This window comes from Balaenoptera acutorostrata, chromosome 10, assembly GCF_949987535.1.
Source record: "Balaenoptera acutorostrata chromosome 10, mBalAcu1.1, whole genome shotgun sequence".
NCBI classification, from domain to species: Eukaryota; Metazoa; Chordata; class Mammalia; order Artiodactyla; family Balaenopteridae; genus Balaenoptera; species Balaenoptera acutorostrata.
In genome coordinates, this window is record NC_080073.1 from 49,094,854 (window position 1) to 49,118,549 (window position 23,696).

Consider the following 23,696-nt stretch of genomic DNA (forward strand, 5'->3'; position numbering starts at 1 on the left):
GTCTGTCGCCTGTCACCCCCAAAAGGCACAGACACAAAGCTGCCCCTCAGTAATGAGTTTTAGCACCAAAGGCCTGATCTTACACAGCAAGACTCTATCACTATGGGGGGGGGCGGGGTAGCATTTCTCCATTTCTCTGATTCTTGGTGGTTTCCCTTTCCAGGGAGATAAGAAATTAGCATCTCTCTCCAAACTATTAGTTGTTTAAAAAGAGCATTTAATACTTAAAAACTACTAGTGCAATGTAAAACCTAATGGAACTGACACAGTAGTCATAAAGTAGGTAGAAAGACAGAAATATCCTTCATTTATCTATATATACATCCACCATCCATACATTTGTTCATTCAACAATATTTACGATTCGACTACATCCCAGGCATTGTAGGTGTCAGGGATGAATCAGTGACTAAAAAGTCATTCAAGACAATTAGCAACAATCAGTATGTCAGATGACAGGTTTGATGAAGAAAATTAGGGTACAGGGATGAGATGAGGATGTCTGGAACAGTAGGATATTTCTAGTCAGGTGCCATCTGATCGGAGGCAAGAAGGAAGTGAGGGAGTGGGCCATATGCACATCTGAAGAAGAGTCAGTGCAAAGGCCTTGAGGCAGGAACAAGCTTGGTGTGTTGAAAGGAACAGCAAGGAGGCCATTGCGCCTACAGTGGAGAGGGCAAGGAGGAGAGGGGTGGATATGTTCACAGAAGCAGCAATTGGGTTGGGTCTTATGGAGCCTTATGGGTACTGAACGGAACGAAGCTTTACAATGAGATGGGAAGCCATTGGAGGGTTGTATGCAAAGGAGTGTAACAGAGCAAGGGTGGAAGCAGGGAGTCTAATTAGGAAGGAAGCCACTGCAGCCAATAATAGGCAAAGAAGATGGTGACCTGGGCCAGGATGGAAGCAATGACGATGGCAAAAAGTGGTTGCCTTAGGGATGGACTCTGCAGGTCCAGCCAGCAGGCCATGGTGGGACAGCTGAGGGGTGAGAGAGAAAGAGGGAGCCAGGAAGAATGGAGTTGCTGTTTCCTGCAAATGGAACTGGTCTGGGGGGATTAGGATCCCACTTTGGACATGCTTCTCTCCTGTTAGAAATGTTCTCACTCATGATGTGGGTGATGGCTAGATGGATACAGATATATGCAAAAAATTATTGATCTGCACACTTAAGATGTATGTATTTTAATCTATGTAAATTGTATCTCAAGGGGAAAAATGCTATTAAAGACTAAAAATGAAACCCCAAAAATGAAGTAATTAACTATACTAATAGTTGCTGATGGATCCAGAAAAAAAAAAAAAAAAAGAACGGAGACATGAGCCCTGGATTCGGCCAGGTGGAGGTGATGCTTGTCTGCATGTCACCTGTTAGTCACACAGCCAGTCTCAAGCACAGTCTACTCTCTGGCTCAGGGAACCTTCCCCTTTTCTCTAGTTGTACACACATTCTCTTTATCTCAGTCTTAGTGTGTGGCAGCTGTGCTCACAGCTCAGTGACCCTGTCACCTCTAGGAAGGGGACCACCCCCCCCCCCGCCCCCCGCACACTGTCCTGAGACCTTCCTCTAGAGGCCTCAGGACCCCTCCCTGTTTGTGAATTTCTCTGTTTTCTCCAGCATACGTTCCTTTACAGAAGAGCTCACCTTGTTGCTTCCTGCATGGTGGAATGGCTGCCATTTAAAATTTAGCACTAGAGAGAAGCAGCATCACCTCTAGCCACGGAGACAGAGACTGATTTCCCCAGTCGGCCAACCAGATTTTCAGAAAAGCATCTGAGAGATTTCCTGGCGGCTCAGACAAGGAAAGCTGGGCCAAAAGGTGATGTTAGCACCAGCTCAGCCACTTACTGGTTGTGTGACCTCAGTCTCATTAACCTTTATGAGTCTTGAACATAAAATGATTGTGTTCCCTTAACCTTGGGAGTCTCGATTCCCTCATCTATACATTGGGAATAAGAGCCCCCATCACACAGGGATGTGGTGAGGGTTCAATGAGATAAAGCCCCCAGCCCCGTGCTTGAAGGATGCTTCATAAAAGCCTCCTCCTTCCCTCCCCAGGCACTCTGTGAGCGGCTCCATGTCTGCCCAGAGGGCATCACACCCAGAGCACCACCAGGCCTCTGTTCCAAGTGCATTTAGGGTCCTCATCAATGTCTTGGTAAGTTACCAAGTGAGATGACCTAAAGTCAGGAGCTCAGACCTCCCTCAAATTTTGCTATGCAGGCAAATACCTAAGGATCTTGTTAAAATGCAGATACTGGTCAGCAGATCGGGGTAGTCAGGGTGGAGATTCTGCATGTCTAACAGGCTCCTAGGTGAGGCTGTGCTGCTGGTCCATGACTGTATTTTGAGTAGCAAGGCTATAAATGACACAACTTCCAAACAGCATAAAAAGACCAGAAAAAATTAGAATAAAGGCATCACAAATAAATACAAGTGTGCTGTGGCTGCCACGTTAACAGAAATATCATTTTTAGACCTGGGGCAATAATAACTCTAAGCTGGGCACATTGGATAACAGTGCAGGCCTGAGTTTTACATTTTAAGAAGGAAGATGCCAAACTAGACACAGCACGGAAACAGATAAATAGAACAGTAAAGAAGGGGCTGGAAATATATATGCTAAACAGTCAGAAGGACAGGGGTACTGGACCTTGACCTTTCTTGCACAGATTGGCCTGGATGTAGAGCAGGAGCACCTCTGTTGGAGGCCCTGAATCCAAATACAGTGACATCTTGATTGGAATGGCTTCATCTTGTGAAAATAAGAAATGCAGGTATCAGTGATGATAGATAAGGTGGACAGATAGAAATTATCTTATACTTTATCAGGATCCAACATCTACTGTAGGAGTAGTCCCCTTGGGCACTGCTTATTAGACAGAACTGGGTCACATCACCTGCTGGTTCTCACCAGGGGCTCTGCTGCACCTGAGTATGGCCAAACTAGATCTCTCCAAAAGGTATTCTTGAGGGCGACTGCAAAAAAAATCCTAAATGCAGTAATGCAGAGCTTGAAAAAACTTTGGCAGAAGGAAAATAAGACAGTAATTGTGCCGGTCACTTGCCTGTTTGGCTGTGATTCATTCCCTGCCCTTCCCTCTTTCTTCTTCTTTTTTTAAAAAATTAATCAATTTATTTAGTTTTGGCTGCATTGGGTCTTCGTTGCTGCGTGTGGGCTTTCTCTAGTTGTGGCAAGTGGGGGCTACTCTTCGTTGCGGTGCACAGGCTTCTTATTGTGGTGGCTTCTCTTGTTGCGGAGCATGGGCTCTAGGCGCACGGGCCTCAGTAGTTGTGGCTCACGGGCTCTAGGCGCGCAGGCTCAGTAGTTGTGGCGCACGGGCTTAGTTGCTCCGCGGCATGTGGGATCTTCTCAGACCAGGGATCGAACCCGTGTCCTCTGCATTGGCAGGCAGATTCTTAACCACTGTGCCACCAGGGACCCGTCCTTCCCCCTTTCTGCTTTGTATCTCAGAGACACTTGCAAACGACCGCTCCCAGGTTCCTGCTGTGGCTGACTCTGCCGATGCATCCCAATGCCACTCTTCTCTTCCTCCCCGTAAACAGAACCTGGCTGTGTTTGGGGTGGCAGTGTGTCCAGCCAGCAAAACTCATCTCCCAGCCTCCCTTGTGGCTGGGGTGGCCATGTGACATGGTTCTGCAATGAGATGTACATGGAAAATGCTGAATGGAGCTTCAGGAAAGCTCTTTAAAAGGGAGCAGGCCTGTTATCTTTCTTCTTCTTATTGCCTGGAATACAGTTGCAGTGTTGGAAGTGGACACCAAGAAGCAAGGCTAAGTGGAAAGACAGAGGAACTGGGTTTCTGATGGCATCGTACAGTTACTTACCAGTCCTTACCAGTCCACTTTGAGACTTATTATTACAAAGGAAAAATCAAAATCTCATTAGGATCACTTACGTGCAGCCAAACACATTTCTAACTGGTTTTTAAAATCAGCTGCTTAATCTACTTGCTTAGGAGAACAGGACAGGCTGGCTAGTTATTCTCAGGTGCCTGGGGAAGAATGATGCCAGTGGCCATCAGGGAGCAGGGATGTTCCTTGTAAGGCTGGCCTCAAAGGGATGAAATGACACTTCTGGAAAACTGGACTGCAATGGACCACAGCTGTGCATTCATGTTCTCTCTTAAATTCCAAGGGCCTCCACAGTTGCTGATTCCCCGATTCAGGAGTTGGCAGAAATATCCTGTGTGCAACTGACATTGAGAACATCACGAAAACACCTCATGAGCTCAAAGATCTTTGTCCATATGCTTGTAATAAACTTTCAGATCACAAAGAGCACCCATTGATGGTAATCCTGCTGTAGCAAGTGCTTTTAGTGGTCCACGCCATCCCCTGGGTCCCCTTGATGTGTCCACCCTCTGGCTTCAGTGCGCATTTGCTTTCACGAGCCAGCACCTGTGGGTTTTCTGAGGCCTGCCCTCTGGCTTCTGGAGCTGCTCCATCCACACCTCACCCCCAGAGTGTGGAAAGTGCCTGGGACTTCATTTCCTCTGTAACTGGCCCTTAACCAATGACCAGTGCTCACGGGAGAACCAAAGCCCAGGTTCCTGGCCTTGAGAAGTGGCAGTGCTGAGGTGTGGCCCCCATTTCAGAGCTCAGGCGAGGCCACCCTCTTCAGGACTTCGCCTGAGATGCACCCTTTCCTGCCCTGCTCCCCCAACTCCCCACGTGGAGCTCCCTGGGGAGCACATCCCTCATAAACCACTTGACATGAATCCTCACCTCGGGATCTGCTTCAGGAAACCCAGCCTGAAACACCTAATTCTTCTTGATTTTTTTAGTTTTCTTTTGTTGGACTTAGCAGATGAATTTCACGGCTTTCTTTTTAAGAGGTGCTGTGCTGCTTTATAAAAAAGATTTAAAATCCAAGACTCCCCCTTTCCTCTTAAAAGAGGAAATTATTAAATTGCTGTTGTGCAGTTCATTAGGAAAAGAAACACAGAGGTTTAACACATGTTTTCTAAACTCCCCCCGCACATATCTGCCCAAGTCCTGCAGCTCTGGAAAACTTCTTCCGTGAAAAATCCTTGCCGTAGCTACAGCTCTGTTGACATTTCTCAAGCAAAACGTAGCTTTCCTTCCCAACGCAGTGAATACACAAATGCTGCTTTTCACATACGTGAAAACTGAACCCCGCCGTGGAACACTGAGGCCACGGTGTGATTTGAAATGGGTGTCTGGGCTTCTCCCCCACTTCCTCGCTGCTGGCTGTCACAGAAAGGGCCCAGCCTTCCTCCCAGGCACAGCTTCACTCTGGGTTAGGACAGCTCTGATGGGGTCAGAAAAATGCTAGCGCGATGGCCACAGGTAACCCAGGTGAGGACCTGCAAACCTGGCCTGGTCCCTGCTCCCCACCACCCACGCTCCTCCTCTCCAGGAGGAAGGTCAGGGCCGGCAGAAATAAGTCAGAAACTCGAGGGGCTCTAGGGAACATGGGATTTGCCTCTGACAAGCGGGATGGGGAAGACCATTGGAGTGAGAGAGTGTGCTCTGTGTTAAGAGCTTCAAATGGCCTTGGATCCAGGTGAGGTCTTTCTGCCTGGCATTAAGCAGGAAGTTCAAGGTAAAGCACCAGGGGGCTTGGGGCACTGGATTAAAAACAGGAAAGGGGCGGAAAAGACTTATTAGTTTCTGAGTATCAATATCCACCCTCAGGGCTCTCTTACAAGGGCAAGCAGCAAGTTCATGCATCATCTTAATGGCCTGGCCAAGATGACTATAAACATCTAAGGGTTGCATTTTACTCGAGGCTACTATTAACTTGACAAGAGACACGGGAGAAAACAGAACACAATGAAAATCAGTTCCTGCCATGAATGGGGGCAGTGGCAGGGTGCAGGAAGGCTGTATGAAATTTGTTTACACACTGAATGATGAGGTGCACGCACTTTCGCCCACAAACCCTTCCAAAGCACGATGCTGGGCTGCCCAGCTCCACTTAATACATTTCATTTTGTCCCTGTGTACGGATGCAGCTTCTGTGTGGAACCTTTTGTCTTGAGAACAGGCCAGGGCACTCTCACAAACATAAAGGTATACAAACATGGCAGGGTCTAATCTTTCCTGATCTACCTGGGTTAGAAACTGGATCAGTCTTATGGCCTGGCGCCACCTTGAATGGTTTGCCTTGAACTTTAGAAGGGGTTGCCCTTTCTGGGGTAAATGTAGACGTAGCTGGAAGAATCACTTTACAAGAGAAACAAGCTTGTTAGCCCTCTATGTGTCTTGTCGTAAAGAATAAGCCACTGAAAGCTGCGGAAGCTGCCCTGCAGCTTTTCCCCCCCAAAGCTGAGTTTAATTCAGAACTCAAAGCACTCACTCCTCAGAAAAAGCAAGACTGGGCTTCCCTTCCAGCATCTTTCTACATTATTGTCACACCTCCCATGTTAGACCCTGTCATGGAGGAAATAAACGGACACAGGCCCGTTCCTCTATTGCAGCTCCTCCAGAAGACTAGGAGGTGATGCAACAACTCATCAGTCGAATCCAGTGACTTATAACCAATGGGTGATGAGCAGTAACTACACTTCTTACGAACAGGAAGTGCTCCGAATGCGATCAAACGCATCACAGTGGAGGGTCTATGTTCTCCCCACTTGATTCATGATCACTCATCCTCCTCACCTGTCTCCCTCCTCCAGATTATCATATTAAGTGAAGTCAGAGAAAGACAAATACCCAATGATATCACTTATATGTGGAATCTACAAAAATGTTATTTACAAAACAGAAACAGACTCACAGTCATAGAAAACAAACTTATGGTTACCAAAGGGGACAGCGGGGGGAGAGAGGAGAGATAAATGAGGAGCTTGGGATTAACATATACATATTACTATATGTAAAATAGATAAAGAGGGAAGAGATATGGGGATATATGTACATGTATAGCTGATTCACTTTGTTATAAAGCAGAAACTAACACACCATTGTAAAGCAATTATACTCCAATAAAGATGTTAAAAAAATAAAATAAAATAAAATAAATAAAATAAAATAAAATAGATAAACAAGGACCTACTGTATAGTACAGGGAACTATATTCAATATCTTATAATAACCTATATGGTTAAAGAATCCAAAAAAGCATAGATATATGTATGTGTAACTGAATCACTTTGCTGTACACCTGAAACTAACACAACATTGTAAATTAACTATACTTCAATTAAAAAAAACAAGGTAAGGGACTTCCCTGGCAGTCCAGTGGTTAAGACTCCATGCTTCTGATGCAGGGGCATGGGTTCAATCCCTGGTCAGGGAACTAAGATCCCACATGCCGTGCGGCACGGCCAAAAATTAAAAAAAAAAAAAAAGTAAAAAAAATGTCATGAACACCACATTTGGGTTGACCCTCTCCAATTCCCTCCTTCCCCTCAATACACACTCACACTCCAGTCTCTGGCTAGCTGATCTGCTGCCCAGGGGTAGACCTGAAGTGCCATCAAGGCTGCAGACAAACTAGGTTCTACCAGAAATCCAGGTCCATGTGCCAAACAGGCAGGCAAGACAACAGGACTAGAACATGTGGAAAACAGCAAAGCGGGAGGTCACGACTGGTGGCCTACAGGCTGTATGCAGTCAAGCGGACATGTTTTGTTTGGCCCATAAAATGTTCAGAGAATATTTTAATTAGCTGCCAACACCATGAGATTTCACATAAAAATGTGGATTTCTGGCTTTTGTTGAAAAATAGGAAGTCTGGCAAACTGGCCCTCACTCCCACCTGGCAACAGGTGACCGCTGCTGGGAGTGGGCTGCCTTCTGTGGCATAGGCTGGAATTCTCCATTTTTCCACAGTCTCTTCTGCTTCCTACTGTCCCACACCCAGCCCCCTTCACCCATTTACAACACCTGCCTTGCCCCACTCCTGTAGACTGTGAGGTGTGCGCCTTCAGAACCCCAGTGAAGTGCTATGAGGCCAACTTACAACTTCTGGAAGCCTAGAAAGTGAGGTGCTCAGGGTGGAGGTGCTGGTGAGCCCTGCTCAGATGGCTTGCACCTTTCAGGCTGCTCCAGCCCACTTCCAGCTGCCAGGGTCTGCATCTCTGTGCCTGAGAACATTGTTCCAGAACCATGTAGATGGCTCTGGCCATGCGCATTATTAGACATTAGTACTGGCGAATGAACACCCAGAGAAGGCCTCAACCACTGACTCTTTGGGAGGAGGTGTAAATCCCCAGCTCCCTCACCCCTGAAGCTTGTGTTCTGTCCTGTTTCCTGAGTTGCCCTGCAGGATGAAGCCCCATCACCCACTGTGGTAGCTGGTGTAAAAGCACCCTCTTCATTAGCTGCCTTCACCTGCCTGTATCACTTCACTTCCTTACCAGTGTTTCCTGCACCTCTCAAATAAATGAATTGACCTCAATTCCTTGTTTCAAGGTCAGCATCTGGGAGACCCAAATCAAGAGTGCACGCTGTGGAGAAGAGACTAGGTCAGGAGCCTGCCCTTCCTCTCTCTTCTTTCCCAGTGTGGGCTTCCCTAACTCCAAGGCAAACTGCTGCATCCCCTTTGTACCCAAAAGTCAGCTGGGAGCTCTCCTGCACCTGCTTGAAGCTTACAATGTCCGTGTCCATGTCTGTTTCCACGTGTGCATGGCAGTCAATATCATAAAGATGTACTCATGAATCCAGCCTCTTTTTTTGAGTTTCTCTCGCTCATGTGAGTTATTCATGAGTGCAGGAGTCCTACCTGACAAGCTACTTCAGCACAGAATAGCAGGTATCAGCATTCCTAAAATGTCCTGACATCACCCTGCCACTAGGAATGGTACTGGTCCTTTGTCCCTCATGGGCAACCTCTTTCCATCTCGCTGGATTCCTTTTGTCCCTCCTCCTTTGCTCTCCTGTGCCGTCTCACCCTTACTCCAGCCCAGCTCTGGACTTCACCTCCCAAATAAATTCACCCACCCCACCCACCGACCCCAGGTCTGCAATGTTGGCACCGGCTGACACCAACTCTTCAGAGGCCCATCCGTCTACCCCTAGCATTTGTCTAGGGATTTTGTCCAACCCAAGACTAGCTGTCACAGTAGCGACTTGCTTCACCTTTTCATCTCTGTGCTTCAAAGCAACTTCTCACCACCTCTGTAGAGCAGTTGGCATCTCGTACTTTAAATGCTGCCTGATATGTCTTTCACCCTATTAGGCTCTGAGCTCCCTGGGAGCTAGGACCAGCGCTTATTCCTCCTTGTGTCTCCTAGCAGCTGGTACAGTCCCTGGCACTTAGCGGATACTTAATCACTGCTGTCCAAACAACTCCATTCCTGTTCCACGGATGCAAGAAGAGCTAAGTCCCTTTGTGCCAAGTAGCACCAAGGCAAGAAATGACAACTCAACTTTTATCTTGATTCCAGTGCCACAAAGCTGTATGACTCCAGAGGGCACCATTCACGTGGTATTCTGTGGAACTGTACTCCGAGGTGTCGCTCACATAGAGCCCAAGGTGAACGTGACCCTAAAGTTGTATGATGCAGTGGTATTCCAAACCATGTTTTCTCCATTCTTATTCTCTCTTTTAGCTTTATGTAGGTGAGAGAAAAGTCATCCCTGTGCAGCCCACATTCTTATAAGCAGTCTTCCCTTAAAGGAAGAACAAATTCATGAAAGAAGACTCGCACGAGATAGAAAAATCCATCTCAAGTGATATTTTTTTGTTCAGTCTCAGAAACTGATATATCACTAATTGTGTGATGACAGAGAAGACTGGAGACCTTGTAGTCAGGGCCTGGGCCCTGAGTTGCTTTGTAACTCTGGACAAGGGGGACAGCTAGTCACCCACCCTTCCACCCAGCTATCCATCTACCCACATCACCTGTGCAGCCAGGCGAGGGGCCTGCATGGCTGACCCCTGAGCTGAGATGTGAGGTTGGAGCAGTTCATAAACAAACTGGGGCTGGGGTATTCCTGGGTAAAGGCAGCTTCAGTAATAAAGTATGAATGGATTCAAGCATGTATGTGGGGGATGGTGAACAACGAGGCCAGGGAGGAAGGGAGGCAGGAAGGACCAGGCTGGGAAGGGCCTCTCATGAACAGCTGAGGAGCCTGAGCTCCATCCTGAAGAATGTGAAGCAGGAGGAGTGACAAGATTAAGTTTCTTCTCAAATTCTTATGGTAAAACAGATTATAGGCTTATTTTTATTAATCTATAAAATTATGTATTTACTGAGGCAATAATTTTTTTACATTTGCTTAATATTTTCAATATTTGTAAAAATTGTTTTTGCTTACTTTTTTTATTTGGCTTTAATACACTTTTTATTCAACAATACGCTGTATCTGTAAGTAACTGTTTCTCAGGAAGAGTTTCACGGCTATTCAAGTTTTCATGACTTTTGTGGCAGATGCTGCCAGTGCCTTGCTCGTGTTCCCTGGAAACGCCCGGAGGGCTGGTCACTTGAGGCCAGTCCCCTTCCAGGCCCAAAGCTGTCCCATCTCTCTGCCTGAGTTGTTTCCTGGCCCCAGGAAGTGTGGCCCAGAGCCAGGGAAGGCTGCAAAGGCTGGACAGTTAATGCCTTTGGAGTGATTCTCCATGGATGAGCAGCAGGAGTTGGTGGATAAACCCTCCAGCAGCTTCCTTACCCTGCAGAGCAGTGAGTCTGAGGGGTGTTCTAGACTCTGTCTCTCAGAGGGTCTGCAGCAGGATGGAGCCCGAACTGCCCACAGCACCACCTGTCCCTCCGTGTACACTCTCTGGTCTCTCGTCCCTTCCCATCAAAACTCACCACTCCCACACCATGCCCCACCCCCACCCCTGGAGACCACTCTCTAAACTACCTACACCACCATCAGTGTGTCTAGGTCTGCTTTGGGGGGAATCCAAAACAGGAGAGTTAGTAGACTTTACAAATTCTTATATATTCAAGGATATCTTTATTTTGCCTTTACCATGGAGGGCAAGTTGGTTGGGTATAGAATTCTTATTTCACCATGGAACAATAATTTCTAATTATTGCTATTAATGTTACAGAAATCTGTAGAAAATGGCTTTCTTTGTTTTCTGTTAGGTACGAGTAGTATCATTTTTATACCTGTAAAATTAGAAATGTCATGAGGCTATGTGTAAACATTAAACTGTTCTTAACACTTTTGCCTAATGTCTGCAGCACCCATCCAAGAAAATGGAGATCCTTCTTTGCTATCTACTCATGTCTTCTATTCCAGTGATTCTGGAACTGTTTCTATCTGCTGATTCTCCAGCCTCCACCTTCCATACCTAGTCTTCACTGCCATCCTTCTCCACTGCTCTGTTCTTTTTCTCTGAATTATCAGAGACCTCCTCAAATACACCCTCTGCAACAATGAATCAACTTCCCATACTGCCAATTCTGCTCTTTCCTGATCATAACACATATTTTTTTTCTTTTTGGCCATGCTGTGCGGCATGCAAGATCTTAGTTCCCCAACCAGGGATCTAACCCAGGCCCCCTGCAGTGGAAGCATGGAGTCTTAACCACTGGACCGCCAGGGAAGTCCCCATAACACATATTTTGATTCTCTCATTGTCTTCTTGGTTTCATTATAATATTTCCTTATCCCACTCAAAACCTTTATTTTTGCTTCTCTCAGCCCATTCCCCTTTCTTCTCAGTCTGTTGTTCTACTATCTGATCATTTGCTGGGTTCATTTTTTTCTTGAATTTTACTAAAAACAAAAGCAGATGCTCAGTAAAATTTACTTTTGTTTTCTATTAATAGCCTTTTAAAAGGTATGCTTTCCCTCTGTATGTGGAGGTATACTTTTCTTACTTAATGTGCTAGAACCTTTTTGTAGGGCCCATGTTGGTTCTGGTAGGTGGATCATGGTGGGTGGGCCCTCTCCTGTCTCCCTCATTACCCACCTGCGTGCCATTAAAATCTTGCTCTGAGCTGAGTGATGCCATTTATATTCCCCAGTTGCTTAACTTTGCAGTTGTGGTTGTAGTCACAGGAAGGGAATTTTTTTTCTCTATTATTCCTTCTCCTGCTACACTGAGGGCCATCTCACCCATCTGCTTTTCTAGCCAGTCCTGCCTCTGCAGCAGCTGCATGATATAATGTCTCTGTGCCCTGCCACCTTTACTGGACTAATGCCCACCACATCCTGAAGGGCCCCTGATACCCTGTCAACTTTCTGCCAAATTGAAACCTAGTGTCCCCTGTGCCAAAGGTTTTAAAGGTTGCTGGGACTCAATGCCAAAGAGATAAAAATGTGCTCTCATTGGCTCCATGATCAATTACAGTAGCCAGTGACACATCTGTGTCCTTCTCAGGTGCATCGTCCTTGACTGACCAGAGTCCCCTCGTCCAGGATGTTGGGGAGGCTACTCACCACCGCCCCCAGTGGTCAATGATGATGACAGGGTGGAAATGGTGCTCCCCTTCCACTTCAAAGGGGGACAATTCTGCTGAGTGATTTATGCTCTAGGACATTCCCCCACCTCTTTCCACCCCACAACCCAGACCAAGGCTGGATTTCACACCCTTACTCAGCCCTTTCTGCCCCAACCTGCTTCCCTCACTTCTTTTCTCCTGAGAACATTCCTCCAATAAATCAGGTGCACCTGGATCACATGCAGTAAGGAGGGAATGGGAAAATGTATGTAAAATCCGTGGTGTGTAACACATGGTCAATAAATGCTACCTCCCATTCCCCAAATAATTATAAGATTAAGGATATAACCATTTGCTCATACTAATCTCTGTAGAAGATATTCATCATAATATTATTTAAAAGAGAATAAAATTGGAAATAATCTAAATATCCAATAGTAGGAATTCATAGGCAATCCATACTATATCCTATGATAGAATACTATACAGTCTCCAAGCCAAAAAGAAAAACATGGTGAAGGGAAGTAAAGCAAGATGCAGGAGGCTACTTAGTTTATAAATTATACCACCAAGTCCTATGTACTAACAGAGTGGGGCAAGCTCTGAGCTTTCTAGCAGACAACAGAGACAACGAAGCTTAGTTTGTTATAAGGATGACTGTGTCCACAGATATGAACAAGCCAAAATGCTCTGGAAAAGCAAAGCTATTCCTAATTCTGAGACAGAGAGGAAGTTCTCCCATGGGTCCTGAGTGACAGGAATACATTCAATGTGATGACCCAGTCACCAGCCACATCCTCTTAGTTACCATAAAGGTGAGTTCCACAGGTCTGGTCCCTGAGTGAACCCCTCTCCCCCCATCCACCCTCCTACGCCCCACAAGAAGACCCATCACAGCACATGACATTCTGTAAAAGAGATTCAGTGCACAGCCAGGTAATAGAACCCTGAAGATTCTTGGCTCCCTCTGGACTGGGCTTAAATCAGGGACAATTTTGGGGGTGTAGAAGTGGCTGGAAAGCATGCTCTTCTTGCATTCAGTGCCTCTGTGGCCTCCCCTACCCTGGAGCTCCAGAAGCTACGGAGCATCAGGGAGTCTGAGATGACCTCTTGGGACGTTCTTGAAGCACCTTTCAGGATGTCTCCATATGCCCCAGCTGCCCCCTAAGCCGGGCAGGGTTGGCACAGTCCTGTCCAAACAACTGAGCCTAGCAGGACCTGTGCCTGGACAGAGGCTGCCCACCGCCCGAAGGCACACCAAGCGCTCACCTGTGGGCAGGGCCAAGGTTTCCCTTGGAAAGGGATTCTGGCTCCATTTTTACACAGATATCAAGGCGCTGCAGTTCAAATCTGTGAACACTTTGAAAAGCTGCAAAACTTCCCATTGAACAGCTGCCCACAGTCAGACAACCACCAGGTAGAAGACGGTCTATCCGAGTCCACTCATTCCTCCTGCCTCCTACGGTTGAGACCCATTACTCTTTCTTCCCCAAAGTGGTTCACTGAGGGGGATTATGGGACCAGAGAGAAACCCAGCTCCTTTTTCCTTTCTGAGTCATGCTATTTAAACATCAATCATGCAAATAAATTAAGTCGCTCTTTAAAACTCACTCAATTCATGGAAATAATTTAATTTCCTCAATTCACTAAAATATCTCAGGACTAAATCAATATGCCAAAGCAGAGGCAGATGTTCATGACCCTCGAATGGAAAACATCAAGGGCATCATTGGTGATAACGCGCATGATAAGCAGTGATCTGTTCTCATTTCCTATCTGGTTTTTCACAACAACTACTGACCTACAGTGGGAATACTCCAGAACATGCGTGTGCCGCAGATGATGACTATATCATCTCAGAGAAGGGGCCAGACATAAAATTGTGCAGAGAGGGTTTCACAAGAGAGAAGGGATGGGAAACAGTGTGAGATACGGATACGGCTCTGATGCACCATGGGTATTTACGGTTTCTTCTTTGGCTTTACCAACAATGTTTTCTAAGTTCAGGAGGAAAAAATTATAATAATTCCAAACGATCCTCCACATAAAGGAATAATCTCTGCAGAATCACTGCATATTCCAAGGTACGATGAAAGTCAGCAAGTGCACTAGATGTGGGTCCTTCTTACCTTCTGCCACATGTTGATGAAGAAGAGCTCCCGGGAAACATTGAAGGACACGTTGGCATCATAGGCATCGTCCCCGAGGTTGGAGATGGAAATGTTTAGGGAGATATTCTTCACAGCCCCCAGAGCTAGATATGGTGTTCTGTCATCAACACTGCAAGGAAAAATGAACAGCAATGAAAAGTTTTCACTGAAAGCTTTCTGAAGCTTTCACTGATATAACATGAGGCATCAGGGGATAGCTGAGAGTGGGGGCAGAAACTCTACTGGGATCAGAACCACAAGTCCCAGGAAGCCCAGTAACTAGCCATGCGTCTCAGGGCACTCAGTCAGCCCCCATGGGCCTCAGCTTCATCATCTAAGCACGGGGAGTTCTATGGTCCTGTGTTGCCTAACTCACTAAGCTGTCCTGTGGCTCATGTGAAATTTAGTGCATCCAACTTGGAAAATTATAAGACATTTAATAACCTATACATGGAATTTGGTCATATAGTAATTCATTCAAATATTTCCGAGCACCTACTACATGCCAATCACTACTCTATGTGCTAGAGAAAGCAGTGAACAAAAGAGAGTTCTTGCCTTCCTGTAGCTTCAAGGAGACAAAAAACACATACACAAAGAAGCAAACATACAGGTCAGATTGTGATAAGAGCAACGGAGAAAACTTACAAAAGGTAAGAAGGACAGAGGACACCAGATTTGGAGGGAGAGTGGGGTGCAATTTTAAATAGGCTGGTCAGGGAAGCTTCACTGATGAGGTGACCTCTCAGTAGAAATCAGAAGAAAGAAAGAGAGCAAGATACCCAGATATCTGGGAACTAGCAAAGGAAAAGTTGTGTCTGGTGTATTCAAGGGCAGCAAGTAGACCCATGTGGCTGGAGAGGAGTGAGTGAGGGGCAGAGTGGGAGGAAATGGGCTTAGAGTTGAAGGGAGTGGGGGTGGGCAGACCATGCATTGTGGGCCATCCCTAGGCCCATGGTTTGCCTCTGAGACAGGAGCTCCTGCAGGTCTCTGAGCAGGGCATGGTGTGACCTGACTTCAATGTTTAAAGGCTCACTGGATGTGATGTGAACAGTCCGGAGTGAGTGGTTGGTGGGGGGAAGGAGAGAGCCTGGTTTGAAGGTTCTTGTAATAATTCAGGTGTAAGAAGATGGCAGCCTAGACCACAGTGGTGGAAGCTGAGGTCATATTCTGGATGTCTCAAAGGTTGTGCCAACAGATTTTGCTTATGGATTGGATGAAGGGTGTTAGGGAAAGAGAGGAGTCATGGACTCTTCTCTTTCCTCTCTTTCTTGCATAGGCTGCAAGGATTTCAGATTTAACAACCTGAAGGGAAGAGGGGTCACTTATTGAGATGGGAAAGACCATGGGTATAGAAGGTCAGCAGAGAAAATCCAAATGCCTATTGGATTTTTAAGAAGGGATGCTGAGATAGTTGAATGTAAGGGTCTAGAGGTGGAAGGAGGGGTCAGGGTTGGAGATATGCATTTGGGTGGACTAGAAATGATCAATAGGGAATGCATGTAACTAGAGAAGGGGGTCTCATGTTTAGGAGCTAAAGATGACGAGGAGCCAGCAAAGGAGACTGAAAAAGAGTGGCTAAGGAGATGAGAGGAAAACCAAGAGAGACAGTCTCCAAGCAGCCACATGCTTCAAGAAAGGAGTAATCAGTTTCGTCAAATGTGACAATCTAACATGAGGAATTAGAACTGGCCACTGGAATTAGCCATCTGGAGGCCATTGGTGATCTTGATAAGAACTGCTGAAGTGCAGTGACAGGGATGATCGGAGTTGGTCTGAGAGAGGTAGGAGGAGAAGAAATGGAAACAATAAGCACAGCTGACTCTTTGGAGGAATTTTTCTATAAAGGAAAGCAGAGAAATAGGATTGACAGCTGGTGGGGGGAGTGGGCTCAAGTGAATTGTTTTTTTTCTTTTCAGATGGGAATTATCATGGCATATTTACATGATCACAGGAAGGATCTACTAGACAGGGGACAATTAATAAAGACATGACAGGGCACAGTTGCTGGATGGCCTGGTGAACAAACGGAGGGGCTGGCCTCAGCTGGTACGAAGTGAGAAAGTGGAGCGCATGGCCCAGATGCATCAGTAGAAGGGTGGTAGGAACAAATGAAAGTTCCCCTGTGATTGCTTCCACTTTGCAGTGAAATAGAAGCAGCGTCAAAGACTGGGAAGGGAGGGGGGAGAGGGGAATGTTTGAAGGGTGAGGAGATGGAGGGAAATGTCAGCCCAGGAGAGCGGGGGAGTGAATGGACCATCAACGGGATGAGGATGATGGTGGTGAGGATGATGACAAGGATGAAGATGCACATGAGGCTGAGGATTATTAGATAATGTGAGTTTTGGACAAAATAAATTCACACTGGAGGCCGATCTTTGACTGGCCAGCCAGTTAGTGGCAGATGTGATCAAGCATATGAGGGTTTGAGTAATGGACAGTTGTTCCTTTTGGCCACTCAGCATCCTGACACGTTTTTGTTTGGGGGGAATCTCAAGAGAGGTGGAAGAACTATCAGCGGAAAAGGGGCAGACCCTCCCTCTGCCCTCCTCTTGGTCATTCAAGTGTGGGCACTTAACTAAGTGCAGTCACGTGATCTAAGGGTGGTCAAGTGGCCTCAGTGTGGGGGGTGGATGCTGCCAACTGGGGCCACGAATTTTGAGGGCTGCCCAATGACACCAGGGCCCTCTGAGATCATCTGAGGTGGTTGCAGAGGAGTTGAGAGCCCAGGGTTGGCATCCTGGGCTAAGCCTTGCCTCTCCCTCCTGCCTAGGCTCTGAACCAACCCATATCCTTCCAATAAATTCCTTTTCCACTTAAATTAACAAGCACATGTTTATTGTTGTTTGCAACCATTAATACAGCATGAAAGAGAAGAGAACTCTCCAAAATCTCAGTAGGCTATAAAACTTTGAAATATGCATTTTTGTGGGGGAGGGGATCATCATTACCCATCCATGAAGAGAGGACCTCACTTTCCTGCATGCCTGGCACGTCAACAAGAATAACGTGCAATGAGAGATCTGATGGCCTTGTCTTTGGAAGCAAGAGCTCTGAGGATCCAAACAAGACGTGAAAAATTAACTTGGAGAAAAGTTTCAAATTCTTGAATGGCCTCCAGTAAATGAAGACCCTGACCTCAAGCTATTGTGGCAATTATTTATTATTGTTGGCCATTTTCATTTTAAACAATTGATGGGTTATTTCTGTCCTCCTGTTTGCTTTTGTAAGATTAAAGAAGTAATCCTCAGGCCTTGAAGAGTTATGAGAGAGCATTAGCTTTGCGTTATCTCAAGAAGGAATTGCCTAAGCACCCACAAGTAGTCTCAGAAAGTATCCATAGTTTCCAAATGAAATATTAAGCAGAGAGACAAGACAGAAAAGCCCAGGACCATGGGGCAGGGGCTGCCTGCTCACTCCAGTTTTGTCATTCATGTGATCAGCGTCCTTCCCTTGTGTGTAAATGGCAAGGGATCAGGCCAGGGATGTCTAACCTTCTGCCAGCCCCTAAAGCCTCTGTCACTTAATCAGGCAGCAAGGTCACTCCCAGGTTTTCAAAGTCAAGTAAGGCAAACATGGCTCTATGATTAAGGGAAGCCAGGGACCTTCCAGGGCTGAAAGCAAACTCAGACGTTTTAACAAAAGAAGCCTCAAAGCTGTTTTCACACTTTCTTCACATCTAAAAATCCACGTACAAAACAGTACATCTCTGCTTCCAAAGCTATTCTTAGAAATGAAATGCAATGTAGTTTGCCTGGTGCTGGGTACTTTCAAACAAGTTGTCCTGAAACCTGCAACAGCATGACAGCATGAAAGGTTCTTGACGTCAGCTGTATTTTTAGAGATGAGGAAATCGAGATGCAGGGAGATAAGGTGGCCAAGTTGCTGAGCTTAGAACTCAGTGCCTACTGTGCCTTCAAAGCCCGTCCCTCTCCACTGTTGCCTGCGTTCTCCAGCCCCTTGCCTGTCACACCCTTAGGATGCCCTTTCTGGTCTCCCGTCTAGGTGAAATAAATCTCCCTATTATGAGCTTCTTCAGCCCCGGGGCTCCACCAGCCCTTCATGGCATTTCCCAAGGTTGTCATGACACATTTATTTGTGTGGCTGTTTGATTAAGGATGATCTCTCTCCCCACTAGGATCTAGGCACCAGGGGGCAGGGACTTCTGTCTGGTTTTGCTCATCACTGAACCCTCAGAGATAGAATGGTGCCTGGCACATAGTAGGTGCTCAACAAACCCTTGCTGAATGAATGAATGGCATGCATGACCTCCCCACAACAGATCATGAGTTCAACCTTCACATTTACAGGTGAAGATGCTGAGCCCCCCACAGGGGAGCCCCCTCTGATCAAGGTCACCGGGCCATGGAGGTGCTGAGCTGGAGCTGGTGCCAAACTTCCTTCATCATGAAGGCTGTCTGAGCTACAACTCTTATATAATCTCCAGCTCATCCAGGAAGGGCTTTGGCAAGAAATGTCATTTAATGACATCTGAAAAAAACAGGATTCCGTGAAGACCAGCCTCTCGGACGGGACTGCTAAAAGAATAAAACAATGAGGCACAGTGTTTTTGTGCCAAACATTTCACAGGTGCTTTCTGATTTATTGAAGAACAATCTTTCTAATTTTCAAGGCATTTTAGTCCCTGAGAAATTTTCCCATTAATTCTAATTTGATTTTGCAGTCTTTTAAGTGGGTCAGATTTCTATGTACACCAATGACTCTGGTGTACTTTTATATGAAAAGCATGATTAGTCACTAACATAAGGTACAAACTGTACAGTTTCTATAAAGTTTATCTTACAGCACACATACAGCCTGCTGGAAACATCTTGCTCATGTTTTATCAAAAATAATAAATATAACTGTCCTAATACATCTTACAGCAGCTGTTTGTGAACATGTTGGGTTTATATTGAAGTTTAGCGCCAATTTATTCAATACTCCAAATGTCAGATGCTGCTACGGGCGTCTTGGTGGCCGTGTGGTACCTGAGGATCACTGTAGAAACTGTACTTTGACCTCACTCATTACTGTACATTAAAAACACATACCATTCAAAGTTCCTTATTGGGTAAATGCAATACATTTCCATACCAAATCATCCTATGCTGAACCATTAAAGGTCACTAAAGCAAATTCTTCCTTTTCTACCATCACAGAAACAGATTTATGCACATAATTTTTTGGTGAAGATGCTAAGGAAAGAAACTAAAGCAGCTAAATTGGTGTTTAATAATTTTCTATTAGATCATTTTAGACCTTCCTTAAGTCTTAAAGATATAAACAATGACCTTATTTAAATAACTTGTGGTTATAAACTATCTTTTATAGAATATAATACTTTTATTTTCTTTTGTTGCTAGTTTAAATTTAGCCTGAGTAAAGGATGCTAAGACAGGGGTTAGTCAAGCACATTCTAGTCAACTGTATTTGAGTTCACAAAACTTCCTGTTATACTGGCATTAAGATTGACATTATATTTATGAACCACAACTATATTTGATAATGACAACTAGGATAATACTACAGGGCAGCCAAATCCACCTACTCTTCCTTTCCTGCCTTCCTCCTTCCATCCTCCCTCCCTTCCTCTTTCTAATCATTTATCCATCCATCACTTTTTAAAACTACCTTCTCAATTTAGGCACCAAGGATACAGGTTCCAGCCCTCAAGGAATTCACAGTCTAGTGGAGGAAACAAACATGTGTGACATAAGTTAATGTCAATATGTGCTACGTGCTGACCCTTAGGGATAAGGAAACATCCTTATGAGACCCTTATGAGACCCTGTATGCGACGAGAGGACAAAGAAGGGATTCTGCAGGGACAGTGGGGTTAGGGGAGGGCCATCGGGGATATTACGCAAAGTATTATCAAGGAAGTGAACCGTGAATCCTACAATTAATGGAATGATAGCCCTCTCAACAAAAATTTGGCTAAGATCGATTGTCCACACCCACACCCACTAGTTTCTCCATTCATGGAAATCATATTAAAAGGACATTGTGAAGCAGAACATCTTCTCCCATAGGAGAAATGTCAAAATCGGGGGCCGCGTTCCTGAGTAAGGATTCAGCATCCAACAAATCACAGATATCTTCAACAATGTGCCATAAAAGCAGTGACATAAATTACAGCCACTGCAATTTAAAATCATAAACAATTCCTAGTCTTAAAAATGAGCGGACATCATAAAATCAGAAATGGAATTTGACAGCTGGATGGGGACTCATTTGAGTCATCATTTTGCAGATAAAGGCCAGAATTAACCACTTCCCTGAGGCCACACAGCAAATACTGGCAAAGCCAGGCAGCCCTCCTAACTCCTGGGCCAGCGATTCTCCCTGTGTGCCCATTGCTCCTCTAGTACATAAAAATACAACTAAACGGTATAAAAGTTACATAAAACTTATTTGGGTATAGGATGAGAAATGAAATCGTAGTTGCCTTCTTACCATTTAGAATATTTAGAATACTTGCTGGTGTCATCTCTTTACAAAAGCTATTGTGAGTGCTTATTTCTCCTCTTGACAATTTTCCTTGAAATTGGTGGAGGCATTCAGGATGACTCCAGATGCCTTCAGCAGCTCTGTTGGACAATCTCCCTCTTGGCACTTTGCTGACAACTATCAGAGCTTTTCAACTATTAGTGCTTAAAATTACAAACATGAAAAAAACCACATAAAACCACGGTTGTTCATCGGATGTCTTTCTATGAGGAATATGAGCACAAGGCACCAAATAAATTGATTATTATGTGAAGGAGATGCACCATGAAGCTGATAAGACAAGTCATGCCAAAAGAACAGGTGCAGTATAAGAGGCAAGAGAAATCCAGAGCAAAGAAATCACTGTAGACTGACGTTGCTGTAAGAAGTTCCCTAAGAGATGTAGAAAATGAGCACATTTTAAAGGATGAGGAGCAAATGGGGGGACAGACAAATAGGAAGGACATTCCAGGCAGAGAAAAAAGTAAACAAAAGATAAAGGGATGGAAGTGACTCAGAAATAACATGGAAAGAGGCAGGAAAAGGACATTCTTAGCAATAACATGTGTAGGAGGACAATATTGATAGAATATGTAGGCCGTGTCCAGATTCCCATGGACCTTGAATGTTGAAAGTGCTGAGTTTATCCTCTAGGCCAGTAAACTTAACAGTTATCTTGAGTCACCAATGCCAGGTGTGTTGCAAATAATTTGTTAATAAATAATAAGGCACCAAAGTGAAGGTATTGCAAAACATAGTAGGCTATGTATGGGTGGTTCTGCTCCTGTCCCTGGGCGTCTTATCACTACAGCCTCCAAGGCTGCAATTCCATCTGCCAGCATCCCCCATCTTTTGCCGGAGGACCTTTTGCTGCAGGCCAGCTAAATGCCTAAGAATTAAGCCCCTGACATTCCCTGTAGCAGCCCTCAAACAATGACTGATGGGAACTGGTGTATAATTACCCCTGCTCTCTCATCTACTAAGTGAGACAACACAGTATGTTCTAGACCTGTGCTGTCAGATATGGTAGCCACTGGTCACATGTGCCTTTTGAGCACTGGAAAGGAGGCAGGTCTGAATTAGTGTAAAATACACACCAGATTTCGAGGACTTAGTGCAATAAAACAAAAAAGGATTTAAAAATCTCAATCACTGCTTTAGTATTAATTACATGTTTAAATGATTTTTGATACACTAAAATTTGTCACACTAGTTCCACTTTAATTTTTCAATGTGGCTACCAGTAAGTTTAAAAAGTTTAAAGCCTATTGGTCAGCACTGTTCTAGATTCTCAGCAAATTCTACGTATTGTACTTTTAACATATAATATGGTTGTCTGTAATTAATTTTCAATGGCACAGATTTGCTCATGTTACTTGCAAAGTAGAGGTCTAGGGAAAATAAACTGGGGTAAAAATAAAATTGAGTATTTAAAGACATAAAATTGATAATATTTAGCTCCTGAAATTCACTTGCTTATAAAATGCTGTAATGAATATTGTAAAAATTAAAAAAAAAAAGACAAGGTGTCCCACATATGTACTTTCCTGCCCCAGAAGATAATTTTGACTTTTACCAAAATGTGATGCCCCAAGTTGTACACTGGGCAGGGGAACCTCATTGGTTACATGTGATGTGGTGGGAAAAGGAGGTAAACCACGCAGATCTAGGCCATAAGGAATGTCCTGAGTTGTCGCATCTGTGCAATGAAGGAAGAATTTATGTGCTGACTCCAGTCACTGGTTGAAGGATGATGTGGGAAAGGGAGAGCATCTATTCCCAGCACCTCTGGCCTGCTACCTGGTCTGCTACCCGGTGGGTAGAGTAGGCAGAGAGATGCAGTTCTGGGAGCCGGACGCCAGGCCACCACATAAGGGTAAAGGGATTTGACAGCGTTGACAGTGCCTGTGGTGGGGCCCTATGCCAGCTTTATGACCTGGTGAATAAGGCCTGTTTCTGGCAGGTCAGATCAGCTAATCCTGTTATCTCTGACCATCTGAAACGGGCTCCAGGCCTTGGAGAAACCCCACTCCACTCCTTGTGATCCACATCCTGTTCACTTTCCTTCTCATGCCACTGTCACAAGGATCCATCTCAGATGCCATAGTCTCCGTTTCTTCCCATGGTTCCAGGAAACATAGGTATGGGTGACTGAACACACCCCTAACCCAGGGCTGACCGCCAGTGGGTTGCACCAGGGGCGCTGTTCTGGTTGTCTATGCCTGGCGACTGCTTCTAACAGGTAGGTATGCCTGCTGTGCAGGTTGTTAACTATTTTTAATATTGTCCCTGCCCTAAACCAGTGCACCTTAAGGTAAGTCACATAGCACACCACCCTTGCTGAATCTGAGGAGTATATATTTCTGAGCTTCCCCAGTGCAATTCACTTTGGGGAGAATGACTAGGGACCAATTCGAGAAGACACAGATGGCAGCAAGCACAAATTTCTGAACCCATTTTTGCAGGGCAGGCACTCTGTAAGGGGCTGTCCTTGGCTTCCCAACCCAGGAAGGCAGCTGTCAATACCTCCAAGGTGCAAGTGTTGACACCACTTTGTCCTAGAATGTCATTATAGTGATTGGTCTTCAGCCTCTGTTCACCTCTACAGGATGAGAGTTTTTACAGTCAAGCCTACTGCTGCATTTGAGAGTTGCTTCAAAGCCCCTGAGATTCTTCATTACAGAAGCACTTGCATTCAAAGAGCCAGACTGGAGG

The 23,696-nt window shown here is 45.3% G+C and overlaps 1 protein-coding gene across 1 annotated transcript in view; it reads right to left on the minus strand.

Moving 5' to 3' along the window:
• Positions 1–23,696, minus strand: part of ITGA9 (integrin subunit alpha 9) — a 324,192-nt gene that overhangs the window by 122,534 nt on the left and 177,962 nt on the right. The window contains exon 17 of the mRNA XM_057555761.1: positions 14,469–14,619. Coding sequence (XP_057411744.1) covers positions 14,469–14,619 — 151 coding nt within the window. The remainder of the gene's footprint in view (positions 1–14,468; positions 14,620–23,696) is intronic.